Genomic DNA, 24,913 nt, shown 5'->3' with positions numbered 1-24,913 from the left:
CTTGAGTATTAACTTGCATCTTGACATCAATATTTTCTTAACAACTAACATATTCTTTTTGTTTTGTTCATTAAAAATAATTTAAATACATAATTAATTAATAACAAATATATTTTTATATCAGTATAAGTATTTTTGGTGCATGAATAGTGTTATTATAAATCAATTAATATATGTCTACTGGTTTAAGAAAGTGCTACAGCCACATGCACAGCTAAATTTGTGAATGCTGACAAAAGTGAAGATGAGGCATGGCTAAAATATATATAATTTCAGCACTTGTGCATGATTGCGTGAAAGAAGTAGAGGTTTATTGAGCTACACTCCATTTGATGGTTGATATTAGAATATTTCATTCAACCCCTTAAATTAAGGATAATAGAACTTGGTACAAACTAAGTGTTATTTAGACCATACTAATATAAATATTTCTTCAAAACATACTCGTGAAGGTGAATGCGAAATAGTTTGGTTTCTAAAAGATATATATGATATTGATTCACTTTATAGACAATTGCATGTTCCAATTATTTAATTTAGTCCATAAAAGTATAAAGTAAAATAAAAACACATAATGCTGCTTTGGATCTTAAAAAAATTTATGCAGTGTATATTTGGTCCTTCATATTGTATCAAATCATTGAAGCGATATCATAAGTTGTCCTCTTATTTTTATGAGAAGTTAATCTATTTCTATTATCTTATTCTAATTTTGCAATAAAAAATTGTCAGGGGATATCTCCTAATTATATTTAAATCAAAAATATTTTCTGCTTTTCTTTTTCCTCATTGTAAATTATAGGCTTTATAATATTATCCTTGGTTCAATTTTATCCTTTTTTATCTTCTTCTGCTCTAGTGTGTTTAATCTCTCACAGAACTTATTTGAAATGCTAAAATTTAGAATTCATTCAAGAATTATTTTTTTTATTTTAGAATAACTAATTCTTTTAAAAATTTTAATTTCTATTTTTGTCTGAGTCTAATTTCTAAATCCACTCACACACTCTTCAAACTTAAATTCTATTTTATTAATATATTATAATCATTCTAATAATTAAATTTTGAATATTATCTTTCGAAATAATTGTGACGAGCCCGTTATAAAATTTTTTTTATTTTAAATAAAAATAAATTCTTCTCTTAAAAAAAATAAAATTCTTCTCTGATGTTAAATATCTCACTCGCTAATCGCTATTTCAGAACTCTTCTCCAAGCAATCCTCACCATCGTTCTCCACTTCCATCATCATAGAAATCTCACTAACTATTTCAGGACTCTGTTTCTCTCCAAGTTATCCTCACCATCGTTCTCCACTTCCATCGTCACAGAAATTCCCTACTCTACCACCAATGGAGTCGCTTCACCCGCTGCACTTTGCCTTGACGACCGCCTTACCACTGTGTTCCTTTAGTTCTATGTGAGTAATTATATGTTCCACTGTACTTTTAGTTTGATCCTAATATGATTAGAGAGTGGATTTGTTCATAATTGTGTTCTTCTATGCAAGTTAGAGATTGATGACTTGCTTTTCTTTCTTTCTCTACATATTATGTATTTGATGAGTTCCTTTATATTATAAATTTCTTCTATTTTCTTTAGCATTACTTCCTTGCACATTATATGTTTAATGAATTGCATTACATTATGAATTATTATGTTTTACTTCAGTGTTTGATATTGGAGCTTATTGGTTTAACTGTTCAACTTATTGCAGTGATTGGTGAATTGCTTTACTTTTTTTTTCCCTTGCACATTACATGTTTGATGAATTGCTAAGCCTAAACTTAGTTCTTCTTCATTGGATATAACTACTCTATTTTCTTTAGCATTACTACTTCCTTGCACACTACATGTTTGATGAATTGCTTTCAACTTAAGTGATTGGTGGATTGCTTTACTGCACATTACATGTTTGATGAATTGCTTTATATTATGAATTATTATGTTTTCCTTTAGTGTTTGATATTGGAGCTTATTGATTCAACTGTTCAACTTATTGCAGTGATTGGTGAATTGCTTTACTTTCTTTTCCTTGCACATTACATGTTTGATGAATTGCTAAGCCTAAACTTAATTCTTCTTCATTGGATATAACTACTTACAGACAAATTAACCAGTTATAGTTAATCCGATCTCTTATATATGATCAGTTTCAGGCACATGAGAACCGAGATACAATGAAAAAGTGAAGAGACATTGTAAGTTCCCACTCCTTCTTGGAAACTGATAATAAATTCTATTTGATCTTCTTTAATCAATAGTGACTATTTATATCTCCTTTGTGTTATGAATTATTATGTTTTTCTGTAGTATTTGGTATTAGGGCTTATTAATTTATCTTATTTTAATTCTTTTGCAGTTATTATTAGAAGAAAAAAAAAATTCTACTAAATATGAGTGCAAAAAGACTAGATTAAGAAGAAAATAAATGTTACTACTAAAAAGAGGACAACAAAAAAGAACTAATGACTCTCAAATTGATGAAAGGAATATGAAAAACTTAGGAAAAAGAAAAGTGTTAGCTGATATGAGTAATAGAGTCAAAAAAGAAAAAGGTTTTTATTGGTATTGGTGAGAACTTAAGAAAAAACTGCAAGGATAGAGAGTTTGTTGCAAGTACTTCATACCTACCAGCACCTATGTTGACTGATGAGCTTGAAAGACTAGATTTTACACAAACATCTTTTAATCCAAATGCATTTCAATGTGGAGTCTCTGCTGGTCAAGTTTATTCAAATACAAAGAATTTAGGGCACATCCAAGTTGTCATTTATCTTTTGGACGACATGTGATCAATGGGATTAAGTTATTTTCTCAAGATTCTCAATTTGATATTTTAGAAGATGGATTAATTTCTATTAGAGTTGATTATGATTTTAACTATGATGATATTTCTCGTGAGTTTGCTATGATAAATCGTAAATTTTTTATGCTATTAGCACTGTTAACCATTCTTTGAGTTAGTTTAGTGTTTAAGTTTTCTATTTTATATGTAAACAGCTTCTCAAAAATTTTATTGAGTGTTAGTTTATATGAAAGTAACACCGATTTTCAAGAAGGTACTATTATGCTATGTTTTTATTATATTGTTCCACATATATTTATATATCCATTCCTTTTGTATTTATTTAATCAATTGCTTTTACATATGTTTTATTTTAAAGTTAATTTTTGTGATGTTCAAACTTGATATTGAATTATTGATAATTCGATATAGTATTTGTTTAAAATTGTTCTGATTGAGTAATTAGTTAGAATTTATGTAGCTGAATTTGCTATTGAATTTGCAAGTAAAATCAGTATTTTCTTAGGCAGATTATGCTGATTGAATAAACCCAAAGGCATTGAAATCAGTTAGTGATAGCTCAATATTGTTTTTTTTTTTTGTTTATTTGCTATCCCACAGGCCACAGTCCAGCAAGTTAAGGAATAATCTGCCGTGGATCTGGCTTCTTTCTCAGGTTTGCTGTTGTCCAATGAAAAGTTGTATACACAAGACATGATTCAATCCGCTGATACTTGCTTAAGCGAACAAGTAAGAAAACTCCTCAACCAATCTAAATTGGTTCTTCAAATAGTTGGTTAGTGATACCTGATACTATAACAATTTTTGGTTAAGATATAATAAGGGGCAATGTTAACAATATCACTAACTAACTATATATATAATCACAAACTGTAAATTTACTGAGATTGTGGTATTCATTATGATTCATAGGTTGGGAGTTATCTAATGGGATACATTCACTATATGCAAATAGCCACCCACTTATGGTTGAGAATACTTAAAGAAACTAAAGAGAATGACAAGCACCATGTCTAAGGTGAATGCTTTTGCTGACAGAATAGTGAGTCTGCTGAAGCATTGCCATCCCTCTTCCTTCCAAAACCTCATGTCTTCATCTGCAACTCTCTCATCAGAGCCTTCTCCCACTCCAACATCCCTCACACCCCTCTATCCATTTACGCCCACATGCACAACAACTCCATTGTCCCCAACAACTTCACCTTCCCTTTCCTCTTTAAGTCATTGTCCGACTCGTGCGACCTCATTGGTGCCCAGTGCGTGTACACTCACGTCGTCAAATTGGGGCATTTGAATGATGTTTATGTGCAGAATTCGGTTCTTGATTTGTATGCGTCATGTGGGGATATGTGGTTGTGTCAGAAACTGTTTGATGAAATGCTCCACAGAGATGTTGTATCGTGGACTGTGATGATTATGGGGTACCGGAAAGCTGGCAAGTATGACAATGCCTTGCTTGTGTTTGAACAAATGCAGTATGCTGGTGTGGAGCCTAATAGGGTCACCATGGTGAATGCCTTGGCTGCTTCTGCTAATTTTGGTGCTATTGAGATGGGGACTTGGATACATGATATTGTGAGGAGGAACAAGTGGGAATTGGATGTTGTATTGGGGACAGCATTGATCGAGATGTATGCCAAATGCGGCAGAGTTGAAGAGGGGATGAGTGTTTTCAGTAGCATGAAGGAGAAGAATTTATATACTTGGAATGCAGTTATCAAGGGACTTGCTTTAGCTAAGAGTGGAGAGGAGGCAATTTGCTGGTTTGATAGAATGCAGAAAGATGGGTTTAGACCTGATGATTTGACTTTGGTTGCTGTTCTTTCTGCTTGCAGCCACTCAGGATTGGTAGAGACTGGTAGACAGATCTTCAGGTACTTGGTTAATGGCAAGTATGGATTTCAGCCTAATGTCAAACACTATTCTTGCATGGTTGACCTTTTAGCTCGTTCTGGCCGGTTGCAGGAGGCTTTTGAGTTCATAAGGTATATGCCGTTTGAACCGACGAAAGCTATGTGGGGTTCCTTGTTGGCTAGTTCAAAATCTCAGGGTAACTTGGAGTTGAGTGAATTGGCAGCCAGAAAGCTAGTTGAATTGGAGCCAGATAACACTGCATATTATGTTCATCTGTCTAATCTGTATGCAGAGATGGGAAGATGGAGTGATGTTGAGAAAGTAAGGGGAATGATGAAAGATAGACAATTGACGAAAGATTTGGGATGTAGTTCTGTGGAGGTTGAATGCCAAGAACATGTTGGGGAACTTATGGCATAAATCTCTCAATTTTTTTATGCAACTCAAGATAGAAAACTTTTTAATCCTTTCCAGATTTGGTGTTTGATCATTTGTGAGTTAGTTTGCATGGTATTGTTAATTTGAAGATATAAATAGTGTAATCAAAGCATAAATAGCCATAAGTTGTTTTATAATTGAAGTTTTCTTTGTTGTTGAGTTATATTTATTTATCTACACCTCTTTTTAAGTATAAGTCACCAAGTAAGATTTAAGAGAACTTTTATGAGAAGTTCAATTAAATTTTAATAAGAGTTAAATTATATATAATAAAATAATATAAAATAGAATTTTTGAAAATGGAAAATTATTTTAAAAAAATAATTTTTTTAAACAAAATAAATTGGACAATTATTTATTCAGAATATTATGAATAAAATATTAGATTAAGAATTATATACATAATTAGATAATAACACATTATGTATTAATAATCATACTAAATAATTTTTTTTGGTGTCTAAAGACTAAGAAAAGATAAAAGAAAAAAAATAATAAAAGAAGAAGAATAAGAGGAAAAGAGACGCGGTGATATCTGCAACAACTGCCTAAGAGAGCTAGAAGGTTGGAGGCAGACTACGTTATCCGCCTGAAGCACCCTTTTTCTCCTCGCCGTTCGCCGCCTCTGCCTCGCCTCCGCCGCCGTACCATATCCGCTCTGCTCTTTCCTTCGTAGCTGTGCCTCTGCTCTCCTCTCTTTCTCTCTCCACTGTCGCCGCCGTTCTAGCCAGGTAGGTACAAAACATTGTTTTGAATCTCTAATCTCTAAAAAATCTATTATATCTATTAAAATTTAATTGTTAGTTTAATCTATTTGCTAGTTAATTTTTCTGAAGTTCAAAGTTGATATTGAATTGTTGATAATTCGATATAGTATTTGTTTAAAATTACGCTGATTTTGAGTAATTAATTAGAATTTGTAAGTAAAATGGGTATTTTCCTAGGCAGGTTGCAGATTGAATAAGGCAAAGGCATTTAAATCAGTTAGTGATACCTCAAATAGTTAGTGATATCAGAAACTGCAAATTACAGTTATTGGTTTAGATATTATAAGGGACAATGTTAATAATATCACTAACTAACAATATATGTATTCACTGACTGTAAATTTACTGAGATAGTGATATTCTTTAAATATGTGATGTATGATGTGATTTATAGGTTGGGAGTTGTCTAATGGTTTAGAATACTTAAAGAAAGTAATGCAAGTTTTCATGAAATGCAGGATCCAAACAACTTCAAAGTAGAACATGCATTGTAAATCACAACCAGTGCAATGCAATCCTGCATTACATTGAAGACTCTGAACAAACATTGCTGCACCGCAACCTCCTGTGAGCTGCTGTAGCTTCCATTGCCAATGACTCTCTCATCTCTTCACTTCCACCACCACCCTCTCCTCCCCCACACACTAACAACAAAACTTCACCCAAAACTCTTCACTCCCACTCCCCCTTCTTCTTTTTCTTCCATTCAAACGTTCAAAGTTTCTGTAGTTTCATCTTCAGCTTCCGCAATAACACACCAACACCATGAACACCCGCTCCCACCAAATTTCTCACCCACCGAACTCCTTGATCTCTTGCGCTGTCAAAACGATGAGTTGTCTGCAATTCGCATCTTCCAATGGGCGGCAAAACAGCCCAATTTCTCACCCAACCTCACCATCTACAATGAAATCCTTCGTCATCTTGGCAATGTTGGTTACTTAGATTCAATGTTAAATGTACTTGGTGAAATGAAGTCTACAAATTGCACTGTCGATTCAAGTACTTTTATAATCTTCATTGAGAGTTATGCTAATTTTAACTCACATGAAAGGATTATCGAACTCGTCCAATTGATGGAAAATGAGTTTGGGTTGAAGCCTGATACACATTTTTATAACATTGCTTTGAATGTTCTTGTTGAAGGCGGAAAGCTTAGGCTAGTGGAAAATTTGCATTCGAAGATGATTAACAATGGAGTTAGACCTGATGTTTCAACTTTCAATATCATAATTAAGGCTCTGTGCAAGGCGCATCAGTTGAGGCCTGCGATTTTGATGCTTGAGGATATGGGGAGTTATGATCTGGTGCCGGATGAGATGACATACACAACACTGATGCAGGGTTTCATTGAGGAAGGAGACATGAGGGGTGCCTTGAGGATCAAGGAACAGATGGTTGAGTCTAGGTGCCTGATGACGAATGTGTCGGTGAATGTTCTCGTGAATGGTTTTTGCAAAGATGGGAGAGTTGAGGAGGCATTGAGGTTTATTGACGGGGTTTCTGACGAAGGTTTTTCCCCAAATCAAGTTACACTAAATGCATTGGTAAATGGATTGTGCAAGATTGGGCATATCAAGGAAGCTTTGGAGATGATGGATTTCATGCTCGAGAGAGCGTTCGACTTGGATGTGCACACGTACAACTCATTGATTTTTGGGTTGTGTAGGTCAGACGAGGTTGATGAGGCGGTGGAGATTCTTGAGCAGATGCTTTCAAGGGATTGTTCACCGAACACTGAAACTTACAACATGCTGATTAGCACTCTGTGCAAGGAGAACCATGTTGAAGCAGCCACTAAACTTGTCCATGTGCTTACTTCTAGGGGGATTTTGCCCAATGTTTCCACGTTCAATACTTTGATACAAGGCCTCTGCATGGCCAGTAATCGCGAAATTGCTATGGTGCTGTTCATGGAGATGAAGAAAGGAGGGTGTCGGCCGAATGAATTCACATACAGTATATTGATTGACAGCCTATGCTCCGAGAGGAAACTTAAAGAAGCTTTGTTGCTACTTAAAGAAATGGAGGCAAATCGCTGCACTAGGAATGTGGTAGTGTACAATACTCTGATTGATGGTTTGTGCAAGAACAAAAGGATTAAAGAAGCTGAGGAGATCTTTGACCGGATGGAGCTTGAGGGTGTGTCAAGAAATTCAGTAACCTATAACACACTCATTGACGGCCTGTGCAAAAGTAAGAGAACAGAAGAAGCTGCACAACTTATGGATCAGATGATAACAGAAGGATTAAAGCCGGATAAGTACACTTATAATTCAATGCTTGCACACTATTGCCGAAATGGGGATATAAAGAAATCTGCTGAAATTGTGCAGACCATGAGTTCAAATGGGATTGAACCGGACATTGTAACCTATGGGACCCTTATTCAAGGACTGTGTAAGGCTGGTAGGACAGAGGTTGCAAGTAGGCTTCTCAGATCAGTTCAGATGAAAGGCATGGTCTTGACTCCGCGCACTTATAACCCGGTGCTTCAAGCACTCTTTAAAAGAAAGAGAATAAAAGAAGGTATGAGGCTGTTTAGAGAAATGATGGAGAAAGCTGATCCTCCAGATGCTTTAACGTACAAAATCGTTTTCCGCGGCCTTTGTAATGGTGGTGGTTCCATACAAGAGGCTGTCGACTTCACCGTTGAGATGCTGGAGAAAGGAATATTGCCAGAGTTCCCGTCGTTTTGTTTCTTGGCAGAAGGTCTTTGTTCTTTGTCCAGGGAGGAGACACTCATTGAACTCATCAATATGGTGATGGAGAAAGCAAAGTTATCGCAGGGGGAAGCATCTATGATTAGGGGATTCCTCAAGATCCAAAAATTTAGTGATGCATTGGCCAATCTTGGTGGTATCTTAGAAAGGCAAAACAAGCCCAGAAGATTTTAGTGGTGAAAAAGTTTTGCTGTTTTGTTGTAACTTTACGATGATGTTCCAACGTGTATAACAACCGGAAAGCACCTTATTACACCGGATAAGTTTCTGTTACATAAATTCTGTCAATATATTTTAGCAATTAAGGCTTTGTTCTAGTTGGCCTTATTAAGTTATTACTGAGTACTTTAATTTTAGCCTCTAAGGGAAAAATTGAAAAGGTTTGAAGTTACTGTTAGGCTCTCAGTATTCATAATTTCATATGAATGTCTCTAAGGTGGATCTAGGGCCAGAGAAAACTCACTTCTACACATAATGCTACTTATTAGAAAATTCTGCTATATATATTTGGTCCTTCATTTTCTATTAACTCTAATTTATTTGATGCAACCCAACAATGCAGGTAGTTCTTTTTTTTTCAGGTAATATTTCTATTGATATTTTGATGTCAATTGTCAATAAAAGCGAAACATAATTACTGAATTTATTATGTCACCTTTTTATTTTTATTTATTTTTTATATTAAGTGTCATTAAACTTGATTGTGACTAAAATTGTCTCGCTTCCTTCAGAATCTATGAACTTGGGATTAGATCAACATTAATAAATTGAAGTGGTTTGCTTTATTTTTGGATGTAGCCGAATTTTCCAGATGCACCAAAAATACGAAGCATTTTGGCAATCCTACGATTCGGCAAATCAATCTGCGAAGGTTACTAATAGTAATAGTTAGAGAGGCCTCATTAACGAAGAGTTACTCGCCCCTCTGCTGGGATCTTCGCATTCCGTTTATTAAATACTAATGCTACTTAAGTAACACTTAAGTAACATGAATGTGTGCGATTATCTAAATTAACCGTTAAACCGAATCCAATGATTAAAACACAATCGATTCGTTAACGAGACATCGAATCAATCAATGTACGAAAGCAAACTTGAAGAATCACGCACTGATTTATGGCGCATCCTCCATAGGACCTTCGATTCACTTATTCCATTTCCAAATCTCGAATTAAACAACGAAATAAAAAAAACTAGGGTTTGTTATTGATGAACGATGAAGGATGAATGACGAAGAAGATGCTCGGTGAATACGAACCATAATAACTTGGAAGGGATCATGTTGCAGATAAATCCGCAATCGATGGTTGAAATTAACCATCCTTCCTTGTTTCTCTTCATAGCATCTTATCTTATTATAATTATTTAGCTTAGAATAAACTAACGATGAATTGAGAATAGAGAAAACGAAGAACACGTAGCTGCGGCTTCAGCTAAATGAAAACCCTAAATTTGTTAACACAATAGAAGCAGAGAAGATGATGCAGCAGTTAGCTGAACGAGCATGCTCCTTTTATATATGTAGCTAAGGTGCTAAACCCCCAATGTTAATGGAACTAACACATTTTTTTTTTCAGATGAAACGGGCCCAAAGCCCAAATTGACCCCGATTAACCCAAAAACCCAAAAGAATATACTTTTAGATTTTTTGTTAAAATAGTGCATGTAGTGGTGGATAGTCAATTGTGTGATTGTGTCTGAATTGTCAACAACTGAATATTCTATGCCACTTGGATTTGGACTTTGGATGTTTATAAACTTTTTTAAAAAAATTTTAATATTAATTATCATACCTTTTACAATGAATTAGAACTCTTTCGTATCAATCTTTCTTCTTACATGCTATGAATGTAAAACTTGTAGTCTTGTACTAATAAAATATATGATAAATCCTTTAAAAATTAACTTTAATTTTTCACATGATTAATTAAAAAAAAAGATTTAAGTATAATTGTCTTTATATAAAATTAATAATTAAAAATTATTAAATAATAATTTAATTAAATTTATTAAATTATTTAACTGTTTTTAAATATCGAAAAATATAATGGTTGGTAAAATACAAAAGGAACCGAAAAACGATTTGTTGCCAAAACACTTCTCTTCAGCTTCAATGTAGCTGCACCTGGACGTACCACACAACGTGGCTCAAAATACCAAAAAAAAAAATGTCAATAATAATAAAATAAAATTCAAAATTTATTTATTTGAAAAAAAAAATGAGAAGCAATACAATTTAGAAGGGTCCCTCTCTTTTTCTGTTTATTCGTCTCCTTCTCCGTTTAAATCTGAGATCTAAGCTCATCAGAGAAAAAAAGAGAAACACAAATATCCCGAAATTGCATTGCCATTATTGGAAGTAGTTCCCTCACTCTCACTCATTTCAATTTCAAATTCGATTCCACAATCATCACAGACGCATCTATCTCTATCCATTCATCTAATAATATATTTATTATAATACTTCATCGATTATTTTTGTTATTATTATTTTTGGTTTTCAAATTTGATGTAAATTTGGGAAAATTTTGAAAGATGTGGGGCACCATTGCCAATTTGAAGGAGAACTTGAACAAGATCGCACTCGACGTTCACGACGACGACGACGATGACGAAATCCTTAGCATCTACGCCGGAAGTCCTGCCGCCGTCTCCGATCGTCGGAATTCACACGGCTCCGCTCATTCCAAATCGCCGGCAGTTAGATCTCGTCCCCTCGCAAATGGCACCGATCACGCGCATACGTCTCTTTCCGAGGTCTCTCTTTCTCTCTCTCTCTCTCTCTCTCTCTGAAGCATTTTTAACTGTTTGAGGTTCTGGAAGCTGTTATGAGGAATGTGAATGAATGAACGCGCGAATCGTTGATAAGCTTAGGTGGAAATAAATCTGGTTCTGGAATTGAGCTAGCTCTAGGGTTTTAGTTTTCATGCAATTGAGATTAACGAGATATTATTATTAGAGAAAGTGACTCGAGATAGATTTACGAGATATTATCAAATCGAAAACAAACAAATGGAAGAAGACAGTATTTAGACATACGAGCTTCATATTCGCTTATAATTTATTTATCACGCTTATGGATAATTAATTCCAACGTTTTTTTTTTTAAATTAGTGTTATAACATACTGTTAAGTGTCAACATTGTAAGCTTAGTTAATGTTATTTATTAAACTTAGATATAAACTGGAACAATTAGAGGCAGTGTGACATCTCACTCCAGTTTTAAGCTTAGATTATGAGGAAGCCATTCCGGTGAGAAAAGTCAGAAAAAGGCTTGGTTCTTATTGTCATCAAGTCATCAACTCATTATTAATTAATTATTGTACTTCAAGAAGTTGCCAATGAACCATTGTCTAGACTGGTTTATAGAAAATTAGTTACTTAAGAAATATATGTTACCTTTTCTTACGATTTTTTACACAGAAACCTTTCGGGAATTGATAGTCTGCTTTTATATTTAGTACTGACTACAGCTGGTTAATAAGATGCCATTTTGGTAGAGTAAGAGAAAAAAACATGTCAATTCAATTTTTCCAGTGCTTTTTGTAGATAGAACAATACAAAGCAGAAATCAAGAGACTTCAGGCATCAGAGGCAGAAATTAAAGCTCTTTCAGTTAACTATGCAGCTCTATTAAAAGAAAAGGAGGTATGATTTTTACTCATGGAATACATGAACTAGTCTCTTCTGAATGATCTATTTCATTTTGCTGCATACATTCTTACTTTTGGTTCTATTGAGCTTTTGCGTTTTGAAATAAAAAATATCTTTAGAAATTCTGGATTTTTTGCTTCCTAAATCTAGAGCTATTATCCTTTCCACCTTCCCCTGGAACATGAGGGTAATTCTTTTACTTCAATACATAATACAATTATATATTAAATAGGTGATATTTCACATGGAGGTTTCAAATGGTCAGTTAACAATTTACCTTAATTGTTAATTAACTAGCCCCTTTTTTTAATTGATGGCCTTTGATTAGATTAACCACACTCATTCCAACTGTACAGGATCACATTGTTAGATTGAATAAAGAAAATGGCTCATTAAAACAGCATTTGGATGCTACTAGCGCTGCATTGAGAGTCTCCAGAACTGAAGCATCAACAAGTGGAACTTATTCTGTCAAGGTAGACCTACACATTTGGCTTATTTGTATGAGATTTTATTTAACTAGTGATTGAGAAGGATGCTTGATGAGCAATTCCATATTCCTTGCTGTGTCTTAGTTTTAGGTTGAGAGTTCGTGAGCCTCAATTCTGAGCAGGAAGATAGGGTTTTTTATTTCCTGAGTGAATCCACTTTTTAATTTACTTTTTTGAAAGATATATATTTTTTTCTTATAGAGATTTATACTTACCAATATGAAATAGCCTTATCTTTGCCACTTCTATGCATTCAAAGGCTATGGCATTGTAATCTCTCCTGACTTAATGATTTATCCCCCATTAGGATATTTAAGCTCTTTCTTTTTATAATATTTGTTTGTGGTATATATGTCTCTTCTCATTTCTCAATATTCTCTTACATATTATGTTATGTGTGAGAGTGGACTTTAAGATCTATGTACTGTTTTGAAATGCATGTTATTAGCCTTCGAATATTGATCTCTTCTCCTTCACAACTATGGGAATGCTATGTTTCTGTTGTAATCTGATCATGAGTATTCCTTTTTTGGGTGCATTTCTGGTCTGTACATATCCATAAGTACTCATGCTGACTGCTTTAAAATATTTGTGCAGGGAAGTAATGACCAATCACCCAATCGACAGAATAAGTTCACAACCCAAAGTAAGACGGAATCTAAAAATTCAAATTTACAAGGAAATGAGAAGGTAATGACAACTTAGATTTCTGAATTTAAGTAATTTCCTGATTTCGTCCTATATCTATTAAAATCTTATTTATCTGGGAACTTTGATTTATTAATATTTTTTTGTAAGTTTACTTTTAGTGATGAGTGAATTTGACAACAGATGTATGAATGCCTTCTAGGAGCTTGCAGATTTAGTTGATGGAAGAAATAGGCCAACAGCAGATGCTGTACAACATACAGCTGAGATACAAAAGTTGAAGTTGGAAATGGAGCAAGAACGTGCTCGATTGGCAAAGATTCAGCTAAAATGCCAAGGTTTTTATTCTGCATCTGGAATCTAAATGTTATTGTAATTTTTGGTGTATATATTTAAGTTGCCTAACGATTTGATTCTACACTTAAATGTCAGAGGAACAGAAATTGAACAAGTCCTTTCAGGAGGAGCTTAAAATATTAAAGCTGGATAGAGACAAAGTGAGTTTATATTATATATATTTCGTCATTGTAACTGAAGCATTCTTTTGCGCATCATCTATATTAGAAGTGCGTGAGATGAAAAGAATCATTCTGTTTGTAGTAATGTAGTTATACTATGGGGAGGTCATAATTTAAAATTAGATAGAGCTATTAATTGAGATAAAGCAAAAGGTGTACAACTTATACATGGCATTTCACTGTGCTGTACAGTTGGAGATTTCTTCTGTATTTGATACTTTTATCATTGTTTTATTGCTGACAATGATTTAGCTCACTATAAAGTTGTAAAACAATCTCTTAGAAGTTCATCATAAATTGTTCTTCCTTACACTCTAAAGTCTTATATTGCAATAGGACTACTGACAAGGATCACACTGGTTTACTTGCAATCTTCTCTAATGCCATGGGTGTTTATTAGATATTTGTTAGCTAAACTCATCATATTATTGCTTGGAAGACATCTATGGAGATGACGAAAATACGTGATGAACTGAATGAGAAAGTATCAGAAATAAAGCGACTACAAATTGAGTTAACTAGAAGGGAAAGTGACGTAGCAGGTGAGGCAGTGGATAGCTTGAAAAGACTTGTCAAAACCTTAGAGAAGGAAAATGCCACTCTTAAGGTTAGTAGATTTGTCACCTTCTGTCCCCTAAATTTATTGCTTATCAGTAAAAGACTTATATTTTTTAGTTGTGAATTTGTGATATTTACCTCTAAAATGCACTCTACTATAACCCATTGTTCTCATTATTGTTAGATGGAAAAGAATGAAATTGAGGCTGCTCTTGAAACAAGCAGGAAGTCTTTAGCGGCTAATGTCCTTTCCAGTGCTTCTCAGGTACAGGTCAAGCATTCAAGGGATATCAGTTATGTTAACAATATAATGGCTTTTTGATAATGTAAATAATTACTTTTTGGAATGCCGGCATTCACTTTTTATAACAGATGTCAGATCCTTCCAAAAGTTTTCCAGAAAAGGAAGAAATGGAAAGATCCATACAAAAGCTAAATAAAGATTTGATGGATACACGGCGAGAAAAGGAGAAAGCAGTACAGGAATTGACCCGCCTTAAACAACATTTGTTGGAAAAGGTTTCATCCTTCATAGTTTATTTTCTAAAAGCGGAACCAGTAATAATAAAGCATGATATTTAAGATAGAGTAGATTTAATGTATGCTGCGATATGAAAGACGTTTTCCATGCTGCTTGTCATTAGGAAGCCGAAGAATCAGAAAAAATGGACGAAGACATCAAAATTATTGAAGATCTAAGGCAAAGCAATGATTATTTAAGGGCTCAAGTATCAAATCTTGAGAGAACCCTGAAGCAGGCAGTTTTAAGTCAGGAAGAACTGAAGATGGCAAACAACAGCGAAGTTCTCAAGTCTAGAGAAATCATCGACGACCTGGACAAGAAGCTTTCAAACTGTATCAGCACAATAGATGCTAAGAATCATGAACTTTTGAATCTACAGACTGCTCTTGGGCAGTACTATGCTGAAATTGAAGCCAAGGTATAAAAATAGGCCACTGTTTTCTCTTTATTATTATTTACAGTAACAAAATTAACAGAGAATACTCAAGTTGTTACACTTCCCTCTATGGAGAGGCTCATATATTTTTTGTCCTCAGGAACATTTAGAAGGAGAGTTGGTTCGTGCAAGAGAAGAAACAGCTAGGCTTACTCAACTTCTGAGAGTATGATTCTCTTTCTTACTCTCTAAATATTCTATATATAGTTCAAGTGATACACTCAAATTAAGTTTATATGGAATAATATTAGAATTTTTTTATTTCTTTTTTGTTTTCATTCAGTACCGTAAAATTTTTATGTAATGTAACTTCTAAGTGATTTACCCTAGTCTGGGATTTATTATATTTTCTCAACCGAAAAAGATAAGTGAACTTGTGGTGTCTGATTTGGTAACAAGATGATTAAATTATTATTTCCATGATCAGGATGCCGAAAATAAAGTAGATGTATCTAGGACTGAGAATGAAAAAGTTTTAGCCCAGCTTGCGCATTCTGAGAAGGTACAAACTGAATGGAGAAGCAGAGTAGTTAAACTCGAGGAAGACAATTCCAAAGTTAGGCGAGCTCTTGAGCAAAGTATGATGCAACTAAATAGAATGTCTCTGGATTCAGATTATCTTGTTGACAGGTTAGCTTGTTTCTGTCCTTTTTTCCATTCAAAGAAATGTGGTCATTCACAATAAAATTTTTGTTTTAAAAAACTCACTTGACAAAAAATTACCAAATTTTAAAGATGAAAAGATCTTATTTTTTTAATAATGATTGCAAAAATTTGCATCAAAATTTGATCTCTAAAGTCGATTTTTATAATATATTTAATATTTAGTTTTTTTTTTGTTGTACTTATAAATCTTTTGGGAGCTTATTTGTCGTTAGCATCTTTTGAGATTTGTTTTGTTAGCAATGCGAACTTTCGAGTACTATTTTAGTAGTTTAGTCGTACAAAGAATAAAAAAAATAACAATTTTAACTTAATTTTCAAATTACAACAATTTTGAAACGACATTCAGTCATTCACAACACAAATATAGAAATATAATTTTGTGATTAGAAAAAAACAAAAGAACTATTTTTGTTTTGAGAAATAAGTTAAGTCGCATAGTTTGAAACATATATATAAAGGGTGCAAAATAAAATTAATAAAGAAAACAAAAAAGGAATAAAAAAGGATAAAAGTGAAAGAGATGTATTTGGAAATCCTAATTTTTAACTTTCGTGTATATGTTCTTGGAGTACTCATCCGTCAATCATAAAAAAGACAACAAAAACAAAATCCTAGCAGGCCGTAGGGCCCTGTAGAAATTAGTAGATTTGGCTGTATGAGTTTATCAGACTTGATCTCAACTGCGTTCAACTCATTTCGCCACCTCTAAGTTCATATGATTTGTCTACATTCTTTTCCTTGTTAATTTCATCAAAGTTAATTAACGAAGTCCTGTAAATATGAATTTTGATTGAATTCTAGACTTGAGAGACTTTGTTTCAATTATTTTTGTTGAGATTGCAAATTATTATACTAATCCAAATTATGCTGTTCGTTGCAGGCGCATTGTTATAAAATTACTCGTAACTTATTTCCAGAGAAATCACAGCAAAGAGGTATAATTATTATTGCTTTAGGTGAAATATGCAGAAGGGAAGGGAAGGATTTTTCCTTCGTTCTCTGCACAAAACCCTCGCTCTGTTTTGACTTATGTTAGTTGATGTCTGTAAAAGTACCACTATTGCTTGTGTTATTGTATCATCACTTTCCGCAATTTGTAGTTATATTTGATCCTTCTCATAATGTGTGATATTGGGGTACAGGTTTTGGATCTAATGGTTCGCATGCTTGGATTCTCTGATGAAGACAAGCAAAGAATAGGTGCTGCTCAACAAGGTGGTAAAGTTCGTGGAGTTCTTGGTCTGCCCGGTCGCCTGGTTGGAGGCATCTTGCGAGGAAGTTCAACTGACACAGCTGCAAGTGCGGGATCCAATGATCAGGTAAGTTGTTCTAGTTAACCACTTACAAGTACTTACACTTTTTGGCAAAAATATTGCAATGTGATTTGAGATTTAATGAAGCGTTTTCCCCCTTTTCAGTCCATTGCGGATCTGTGGGTTGATTTTCTTCTCAAGGAAACCGAAGAACGAGAAAAGAGGGAATCATCAACAGCAAATACTGCTGACCCTATTGAGGATTCACCAGATAAAGGTCCAAATACTGTTCCTGCTGCTCCACCAATATCACCATTTTCCAACCACAGGCTTGGCAATAGAACAGCTTCTGCTTTTTCAATTAATCAGAAAATTAGTGTTCCCCCTCGTATCTCTAATTTTAACTCCGAGTTCTCAACAGTTCCTCTTACCCCGTCTGGTGAAAAACCTTCTAGTTCAGACCTGCTTCCAAGATTTTAAATAAACAGTGGAATTATGTAATTAATCAAAAAAGTATAGATCATTGGTGGTTAAAATGTAGGCATGCAATGATTTTCAATTAATTCTTTCACATTCAAAATTAGTCTTAATTTAAACATTACCGTCGTCATATCGGGTGGATTCACGTGTACATAGTTTAAAAATTCAAGGTTATATGCTCAATTTTGTGATGCATATCAATTCGTATGCACTATTCAGCGATATTTTTGTTGTCTTATTTGTTCATTGGAAACTGACCTGTAAGAATGTGGTCCTCGACTCCCTTGTTAATGTAGTGTAGCGATCGCGATGTTTGGTATAACGTCTTTGTTGATATTTAGGATCATATAAAAAGTTTTAAGAAACAATTTAAGTATTTATAGAAAAGTAAAAAAAGATAACTTCTCTCATTATAAATTTTTTTTTATTACATTTTTTTAAGTTAAATACTTTTAGAACTAAAAAATTAAATATAAAATAATTTATTTATAAATCATTTTTAATATAAATATTTATTGTTTAAATTATTTTTTTTTTAAAACTTAATTAAACTATATACTCAAACTAGGCCTTAGAACGCTATCACTACCATTACTTAATTGTATCAATTGATTATTCCTACGTTTTTTTGTGACAGAAATAAATTAAACAAGATAATTTAATTAGAAAAATTAATTATAAATGATTGAAAATTTATACAATATATTATTTCTTATTTTTATTATTTTTTAATTAGAAAAATAATTGAGATGAATTAGATTAGAATTAAATATTTGTCAAAATAAAAAATGTGAACCGTAGAGACGAGAAGCTAATAACCCAATGCTTGTATACATAACCGTAACGACATTTCCACTACCTTCTGCTTCAAAATTATAAAGAACGCCTAGGAATCAGCAAGTGAATTGACTAATCAATAACTAAGATTACGCATTATTTAGAAGTCGTGGAATCACGTTACGAATCAAAGCACAAGGTCTAATAACAAAACAAGAAACTCAGGAATCATCTAGTAAATTTAGAACCTCGTTCCAAATCAAAGCATAATACTAGCTGATAACAATTAAAAATAAGTAATCGTAAACACACAAAAAATCACGAGTCAAAGTACACCAATAATATAAAAAGTAGTTGGCAACAAATAAAAGTATGCAAAACTAAAGAGCCTGAGTTTTGTTTTTGTAAAGAACAAAACTTTTCAGTAATCATGAACCGGCAATTCTATTTACCAGCAAGCACCACGAAGTCAGCGATAAGAACAAGAGGTGAGGTTTTTAGCTCACAATAAGAATTACTGATTCAAGGACTAAAAACAAGCCCAGAAAACATAGCCAGCAAGATCCATACATGCCTGTAACAAAACTTAAAAACTAAATATTGAAGCTTGAAACAAACTTTAACAAGGCCATGGTTATACGACAAAAGATGCGAGGCTCTGGTATATAAAAGTACTCAAGCAGAGCTACTCTATTGTGTTGGGTTATGGGGCACACCAACCCTAAACACTAGGCTAACTTCTTGGCCTTCAACGGACCTTTAGGGATCTTACTTAACACCTTTTCATCAAACACAGCATATTGCTTTTTAAACTCAATGAAACCCTTTTCAGCCAAGGGGTCTATCTTATCTTCGTACTTATCATACACAACAGGGACGGTGTGCAACAAAACAAAAGCTGCTCAAACCAAATGAAGGTTAAGCAAATCAGTAAAATCTCTAAACCTAAAAAGGAATAGATAATAATATAATAATAAAAAAATTATATAAAATGACTGTAAACTCTACTTACTTATGTAGAACAAGGTCAGGAAATTGCACCAGCTACCAATAATAGATAAAACCCACAAGCCAGCAATAACCTGATATTTTCAAAAAACAATCATCGGTATTTAGTAATGCCGAAATTAAACTTAATACAAAATTTGTGAAAATTAGTTATAAATAGTATCTAGGAATGACAGGAAGTAGGTCATAGACTACATACAATTAGGAATTTCTTCAAATCCTTTCCAGCACCAATGTTACGCAAGGCAGAAAATCCAGCATTGATTTCAATTCTCAATGCAGATGCAACTTGCAGGAATGGTTCTTCTGGAATATGAACATGTGGGATGTGAGGCTCCTTCCTACAACCATTATTTGACATTACACGCAAGTGATTAGTTAAAACAACATGATCTAAACCCACATGACTATGCTGTCAGTTCTATGCTAACAAGTTTCGAGTCTCACTTGTAGATGAACGTCTGAGCATTGGACCACAAGAACAAACCAGCAAGCAACAGGATCAAAATGTGACAAACAAGAGTGAGAAGGTTATATTCAAGCAATTCAAAGAAGACCCAAACAGCAGTGGCTCCTCCAAGCACACCACCAGATATCTTCTTGTTCCTCCATAATAGCACATCAGCAGCTGTAAACAATTAATTTTTGGAACAATATTCAAAACCATAAGAACAATATTTAAAAAATAAAACTATGTATAACTTTTGGAATATATCATTCAATTTAAGTTTGATACACTGGCACGGAGAGATTTTATCCTATCACAAAGATCTTTTAGATGACCATTCACATGGTGTAGTACGTAGTTAGTTAATGTATAATTGAATGCATACATAATACATCTTTAGCGACAGTGCATCAAAATTATACAATGTAAGAATAAGTTTATCACAGAGATAAACAAGATGTAATATATGTGTAGTAATATATGATGATGTATATGAATTCCACAAAGATATATATACATCAACACTTGAAAGATTTTTCAAAAGATATCTTAGTAAAAATAGCATATATTATGTATAGATCTCTTTTAGACATAATGTCAAGATTATCTTCTTAATGCTTTGCGATTTATCTATTTATATTATACGAACTATCTTTTAAAAACGAAAATAAAATAGTAATAAAAACATCATAAGATTCTAACTGTTATTAATACTCTAACTATGTATTCACATTGTCACTTTTAGTTGTAATAGAAAACAAGCACAATAAACAGCTCCAGGATTATCGAATCATTTACATAAAATTATAAGATAAAAAAAACTCGAATCATTTCACATTTTATTCTACAATTATCACATTTTAGATTTTAGATTTCAGCTAAAATCTTAGATCTATAGATAATTCAATAAAATGTAGCACTCACATCATTTCCTATAAACATTTTCTCAATAAACAAACTAAATCAGATTCAGAATCAGCTCAAATCACAGATCTACCACTACCACGTGTAAACACATCATAGAGAGAGAGAGAGAGAGAGTGAGAGATAGATAGAGAGAGAGAGAGAGAGAGATTCATACGCTTTCCGCCGCCGAGGACGGAGTGAACAGGCCTCTCTCTACCGAAGAGGCGAAACACCTTCTCCTTAATTGACGAAGCTACGTTTTTCTCGGAATCCGAATCGGAATCGGACGAAGATGAGGAATCGTGGCCTTTAATCTTATCGGCGATCTTCTCGATCAACGACTCCTGGCTGGTCACAGTGCTCTCCGGTTCTTCCGCCATTGTCTTCGAAACACAAACCCTAAATCTTCGAATTCAGATTTAAAAAGATGAAGAAAACGAAGCTCACACTATTAAGCTTGTTTTTGAGCTGAAGAGTGTGTGTGAAACGTGATAGCGAAATGTTAGGGTTCGAAACGAGAATCTCTCGCTTTCATTTTATAGTGTTGCGGAGAACGAGGCTCGGAACCCGAACCTAAGGTTCGGAGAAATTTGAATCTGGTACATAGAGAAACGGACGTGAATTAAGCGGCATGCGTTTTGATACAGTCCAGGCTTTTAACGCCGTTTTGATTAATGTCCTCAAATAAATTTTAAGTTTTACACTTTTACTATAAGCATATAAAAATTACTTAAATAATTAAATATGATTAACTAGAATTATAAAATATTTTGTATTTACAATATATTAAAAGTAATCCTTTTGGTTGAAAAATTTTCCTAAAGAATATAGCTAATTAAAGGAAAATTTTTATATATGATTTTATATTTTGCACCTAAGTATAAGTTAATTAATTGTTACCTTTTCTATAATATCTTTTTCAAAGTTTCATTCAAAACTAGTTTTTGAACGCATGATGTTACTATAATGGCATTCCGTGCAAAATTATTGAATCAATTATTAGTTCTATGGTTTCTATAATAATTGTTTTTAATATAAAAAATATAATACTCCATTTCAAATTTTCACCAAGTTGCTAACCCAATTCAAATTGTGCCAAAGTTAGCAATTAGCATAGTACTACTTGTCTGAGAGTGGGTACTTTCGGAAAGAAGTGACTGATAGGTGAATGGGATGAGACACGTGGCGGCTACGGATTGGACTAAATGGTGAATTGGGGTCTTGGTCGGCTTGGTGCTTTTTGTGGTGGAAGGTGGAGCTAACGTCATAGTACTGTCTTCCACGTTGAGGCCTCACTAATTTTCAGGGTAAAAATCAATACATTTTGTAATTTGTAATAATTAATTAGTTATTATTAATATTTTTAATAATATAAAATTATTTATTTTTATTTTAATAATTAAATATTGTTCAAATTTTAATAAAAATGTTAGTCTTTTTAAATTTTTTCTTTTCAAATAATACTCATAATACTAAGATTGATGTTAAATTATTGTTATTCTGTAGTCACCCAGAAATCGTTAAGTATTAAACTGTTAGAATTTCTTTTTAAATTTTTTTATTCGTAATAAAGGATATTATCTACAAAATATGGCCATTAATCAAAAGATTAACTTTTAATATGCAAATAAATAATTCAATCTTGTTAGTTTTGGTAAAATAATTAACTACACAAGGCTGTGTCAATATGTAATCACTCAACAAAGGTACATTTTGGTTGCCTACTAATAATTTCAATACAACAATATACTATTAGAAAAATTCTATGGTATCTAAATAATTGGTACTTAATTTGCTTAAAAAGTGGAAAAAAAATGTAGATTTCATTTTTTGTATTTGTTTTCTGGTAAAAGAGACCGTACCGCTATGTTGAAATTGGGCTAACTTCACTACATAGACCAAAAACTTAAAAAAAAAAAAAAAGACACAAGCTTGAGGTTCCATCTTGTGAAGGATTTGTGGGCCTCTTAACAAGTACACCAAAAAAAACCAAATTAGATTGGTCTAGTGGTTAGCTTACTAGTCCGCTTAAATAAATGTCGGGAGTTTGAATCCTGCTTTTTGTATGCAGTAACCTATTGGCCAACAACAAACCTTTAAATAGAGCTCAGTACTGCGACGAATTAGTCCTTGCACTATACTGTATTTGAATTTAAAATTAGTGATGGTCAAATAATAAATAAAATCCAAATATTATATATATAAATTTGTGATGTAATATATAAAATTGAAAATATCCAATTCATCCGATTAAAAAAATTATTGAACCAAACTTTATTATTTGATTTAATGATGGTCAAATAATGAATAAAACCCAAATATTATGTGTGTAAATTTATGACGTAATATATAGAATTAGAAGTGTTCAATTCCGACTAAAAAAAATTATTGAACCAAATTCTAATATTTAAGCTTATTAACTAACATATTAATTTGAACGGTCATTTTTATGATAAGAGCAAAACACAAAATTAAGAATTTGGTCTTAATTTGTTAACACAAAACAAAATATATTTTCGAGTTTTAACTCAAGAATAAAGAGGAGAGCAAAAACAATCGTTATGGTTTACCAATGTCTTATTTTTGGATTTAGTGCATGTTTGGAATTTGGATATTTGATTGAAATTTCAGAAGTTGTACAAGAATGAAAAACTTTGTAAATTATTTGTGCATGTTATAAGTATCCTAATCAATTTAATGTATTGTCAAAGAAAAGTAGTAGTCACTCAAAGTCAAAGGTGAGTGCAATACCTCCCTTCCTCAGCAACGTATGCAGCTCAAAAAGAAGTTATTCATAAAACCTTATAACATCAAATTAATAATGATATTCGAAAAAAAAAACTATAAAATTGGTAAAACATAATTTGGGCAAAGTGTATACTGAGTTTGGATTTTGATCTAATTAGCATAACTCGGCCATTATGGTGGTCGTGGACCGCGCGCTTTAGCAAGACAGCCCATTTTAAAGTTGTGTCCCGGCTTTATTGTTGCATCCGTTGGTAAGGTCTTCATTGTGTCCATAGTCAAGTTTTATGGCTTTTCTGCTGTTATTGTCTCAAACCACGACTTAATTTTTCTCATTGAATTTTAGCGGAGCTTGTTTGAGCATAATAAAACTAGACTATACTATAGTATAACTTATCATCCTCAGAGTGATGATCAAATTGAAGTCACAAATTGTTCTTTGATGCAGTATTTGCTAGTATTCACCCATTCTAGACCAGAGTGTTGGATTTCCTTCCTTCCTTAAACTGAGTTTTGCTACAATAATAGCTCCTTTCACTCTGTAATCCAGATGACACCCCATGAAGCATTACAAAGGTTTCTAATGAACCTTCCACCAAGTTATATCTCTGGAGCTTCTCTAGTATTGGAAGTGGATCAGTTTTTGTGCATTACAGAGATCTTTAATGATGAATTGAGATTTTACCTGCAACAAGCAATGCAGAGAATGAAAGAGCAAATAGATAAAAATCATAGAGATAAAGAGTTTAAGAAGGATGATTGGATTTTATTGAAACTTAAACTATACCGGCAGATTTCTCTCTTCCTCAAGGAACACCCGAAGTTACGTCGGCAGTTCTTCGAGCCTTACCACGTGTAGTGGCGAGTTCGAAAGCTCGCATACCGGTTGGAGTTGTTGGAGGGGAGCACTATCCACCTAGTCTTCCACGTCTCTATGCTGAAAGAGTATCATGGGAAATTTGGAATCTACCAATGGGAAGTCCGGCTTTAACAACGACGTCCACGACCTTCCAGTCCCTCCCAACTGCGATAAGCCGATAATCGGACGTCACATCGTTACGTGAGAGGGGGCGCCGATCGAACAGGTGTTGCTGGAATGGGCAGGGTCACCTCCCGAAGAGACAAGTTGGATCGACAAGGATGAGCTCTAACGTTTGTTCTTAGATCTTGACCTTGAGGACAAGTGTTTATCGAGCAGGGGATAGTTAAT

General features: G+C 33.4%; 5 protein-coding genes, 1 long non-coding RNA gene and 1 other non-coding gene across 9 annotated transcripts in view; 5 read left to right on the top strand and 2 right to left on the bottom strand.

Annotated features, from left to right (window-relative positions):
• Positions 1–1,198: 1,198 nt before the first annotated feature.
• LOC107472784 (uncharacterized) lies at positions 1,199–3,869 on the top strand. Its single transcript, XR_001588848.3, has 4 exons — positions 1,199–1,420; positions 2,154–2,201; positions 3,410–3,538; positions 3,722–3,869. It is a non-coding gene; the product is annotated as an uncharacterized LOC107472784 (long non-coding RNA).
• A 5-nt stretch (positions 3,870–3,874) lies between these two features.
• LOC107472865 (pentatricopeptide repeat-containing protein At5g56310) lies at positions 3,875–5,216 on the top strand. Its single transcript, XM_016092391.3, has one exon. The coding sequence runs from the start codon at positions 3,977–3,979 to the stop codon at positions 5,081–5,083; it is 1,107 nt and encodes a 368-aa protein (XP_015947877.2). The 5' UTR covers positions 3,875–3,976; the 3' UTR covers positions 5,084–5,216.
• Positions 5,217–5,619: 403 nt separating this feature from the next.
• Positions 5,620–8,926, top strand: LOC107472779 (pentatricopeptide repeat-containing protein At3g53700, chloroplastic). 2 transcript variants are annotated; one of them, XM_016092311.3, is made up of 2 exons: positions 5,620–5,832; positions 6,327–8,926. In XM_016092311.3, the coding sequence occupies exon 2, from the start codon at positions 6,462–6,464 to the stop codon at positions 8,763–8,765; it is 2,304 nt and encodes a 767-aa protein (XP_015947797.1). In that variant the 5' UTR covers positions 5,620–5,832; positions 6,327–6,461; the 3' UTR covers positions 8,766–8,926. The 2 variants fall into 2 exon arrangements, with proteins under 2 accessions (XP_015947797.1, XP_015947798.1); XM_016092312.3 differs by having other exon boundaries at positions 5,620–5,836.
• Positions 8,927–9,379: 453 nt separating this feature from the next.
• On the bottom strand, positions 9,380–9,534 carry LOC127745396 (small nucleolar RNA snoR145). Its single transcript, XR_008006585.1, has one exon. It is a non-coding gene; the product is annotated as a small nucleolar RNA snoR145 (small nucleolar RNA).
• A 1,299-nt stretch (positions 9,535–10,833) lies between these two features.
• On the top strand, positions 10,834–18,014 carry LOC107472780 (golgin candidate 3). Of its 2 annotated transcripts, XM_021134734.2 has the most exons (16): positions 10,834–10,950; positions 11,127–11,348; positions 12,142–12,240; positions 12,603–12,722; positions 13,335–13,427; positions 13,588–13,723; positions 13,818–13,882; positions 14,343–14,510; positions 14,646–14,726; positions 14,834–14,980; positions 15,106–15,402; positions 15,521–15,586; positions 15,848–16,050; positions 16,967–17,021; positions 17,229–17,405; positions 17,505–18,014. In XM_021134734.2, the coding sequence occupies exons 2-16, from the start codon at positions 11,127–11,129 to the stop codon at positions 17,817–17,819; spliced, it is 2,244 nt and encodes a 747-aa protein (XP_020990393.1). In that variant the 5' UTR covers positions 10,834–10,950; the 3' UTR covers positions 17,820–18,014. The 2 variants fall into 2 exon arrangements, with proteins under 2 accessions (XP_020990393.1, XP_015947799.1); XM_016092313.3 differs by having other exon boundaries at positions 10,848–11,348.
• Positions 18,015–19,014: 1,000 nt separating this feature from the next.
• On the bottom strand, positions 19,015–21,480 carry LOC107472783 (reticulon-like protein B1). The gene is made up of 5 exons (XM_016092317.3): positions 21,134–21,480; positions 20,052–20,232; positions 19,804–19,945; positions 19,609–19,678; positions 19,015–19,494 (listed from the first exon to the last, which is right to left on the bottom strand). Exons 1-5 carry the CDS (start codon positions 21,336–21,338, stop codon positions 19,325–19,327), a joined length of 768 nt encoding a protein of 255 aa, XP_015947803.1. The 5' UTR covers positions 21,339–21,480; the 3' UTR covers positions 19,015–19,324.
• A 3,173-nt stretch (positions 21,481–24,653) lies between these two features.
• LOC107472864 (glutathione S-transferase T3-like) overlaps positions 24,654–24,913 on the top strand; it is a 3,207-nt gene continuing 2,947 nt past the window's right edge. Inside the window, exon 1 of the mRNA XM_052257225.1 lies at positions 24,654–24,763. Coding sequence (XP_052113185.1) covers positions 24,654–24,763 — 110 coding nt within the window. The remainder of the gene's footprint in view (positions 24,764–24,913) is intronic.

The sequence above is a fragment of the Arachis duranensis genome, chromosome 2 (genome assembly GCF_000817695.3).
Source record: "Arachis duranensis cultivar V14167 chromosome 2, aradu.V14167.gnm2.J7QH, whole genome shotgun sequence".
Taxonomy (NCBI): Eukaryota; Viridiplantae; Streptophyta; class Magnoliopsida; order Fabales; family Fabaceae; genus Arachis; species Arachis duranensis.
Note: the sequence above shows the minus strand (reverse complement) of the source record. Positions and strands in the feature narration are given on the sequence as shown.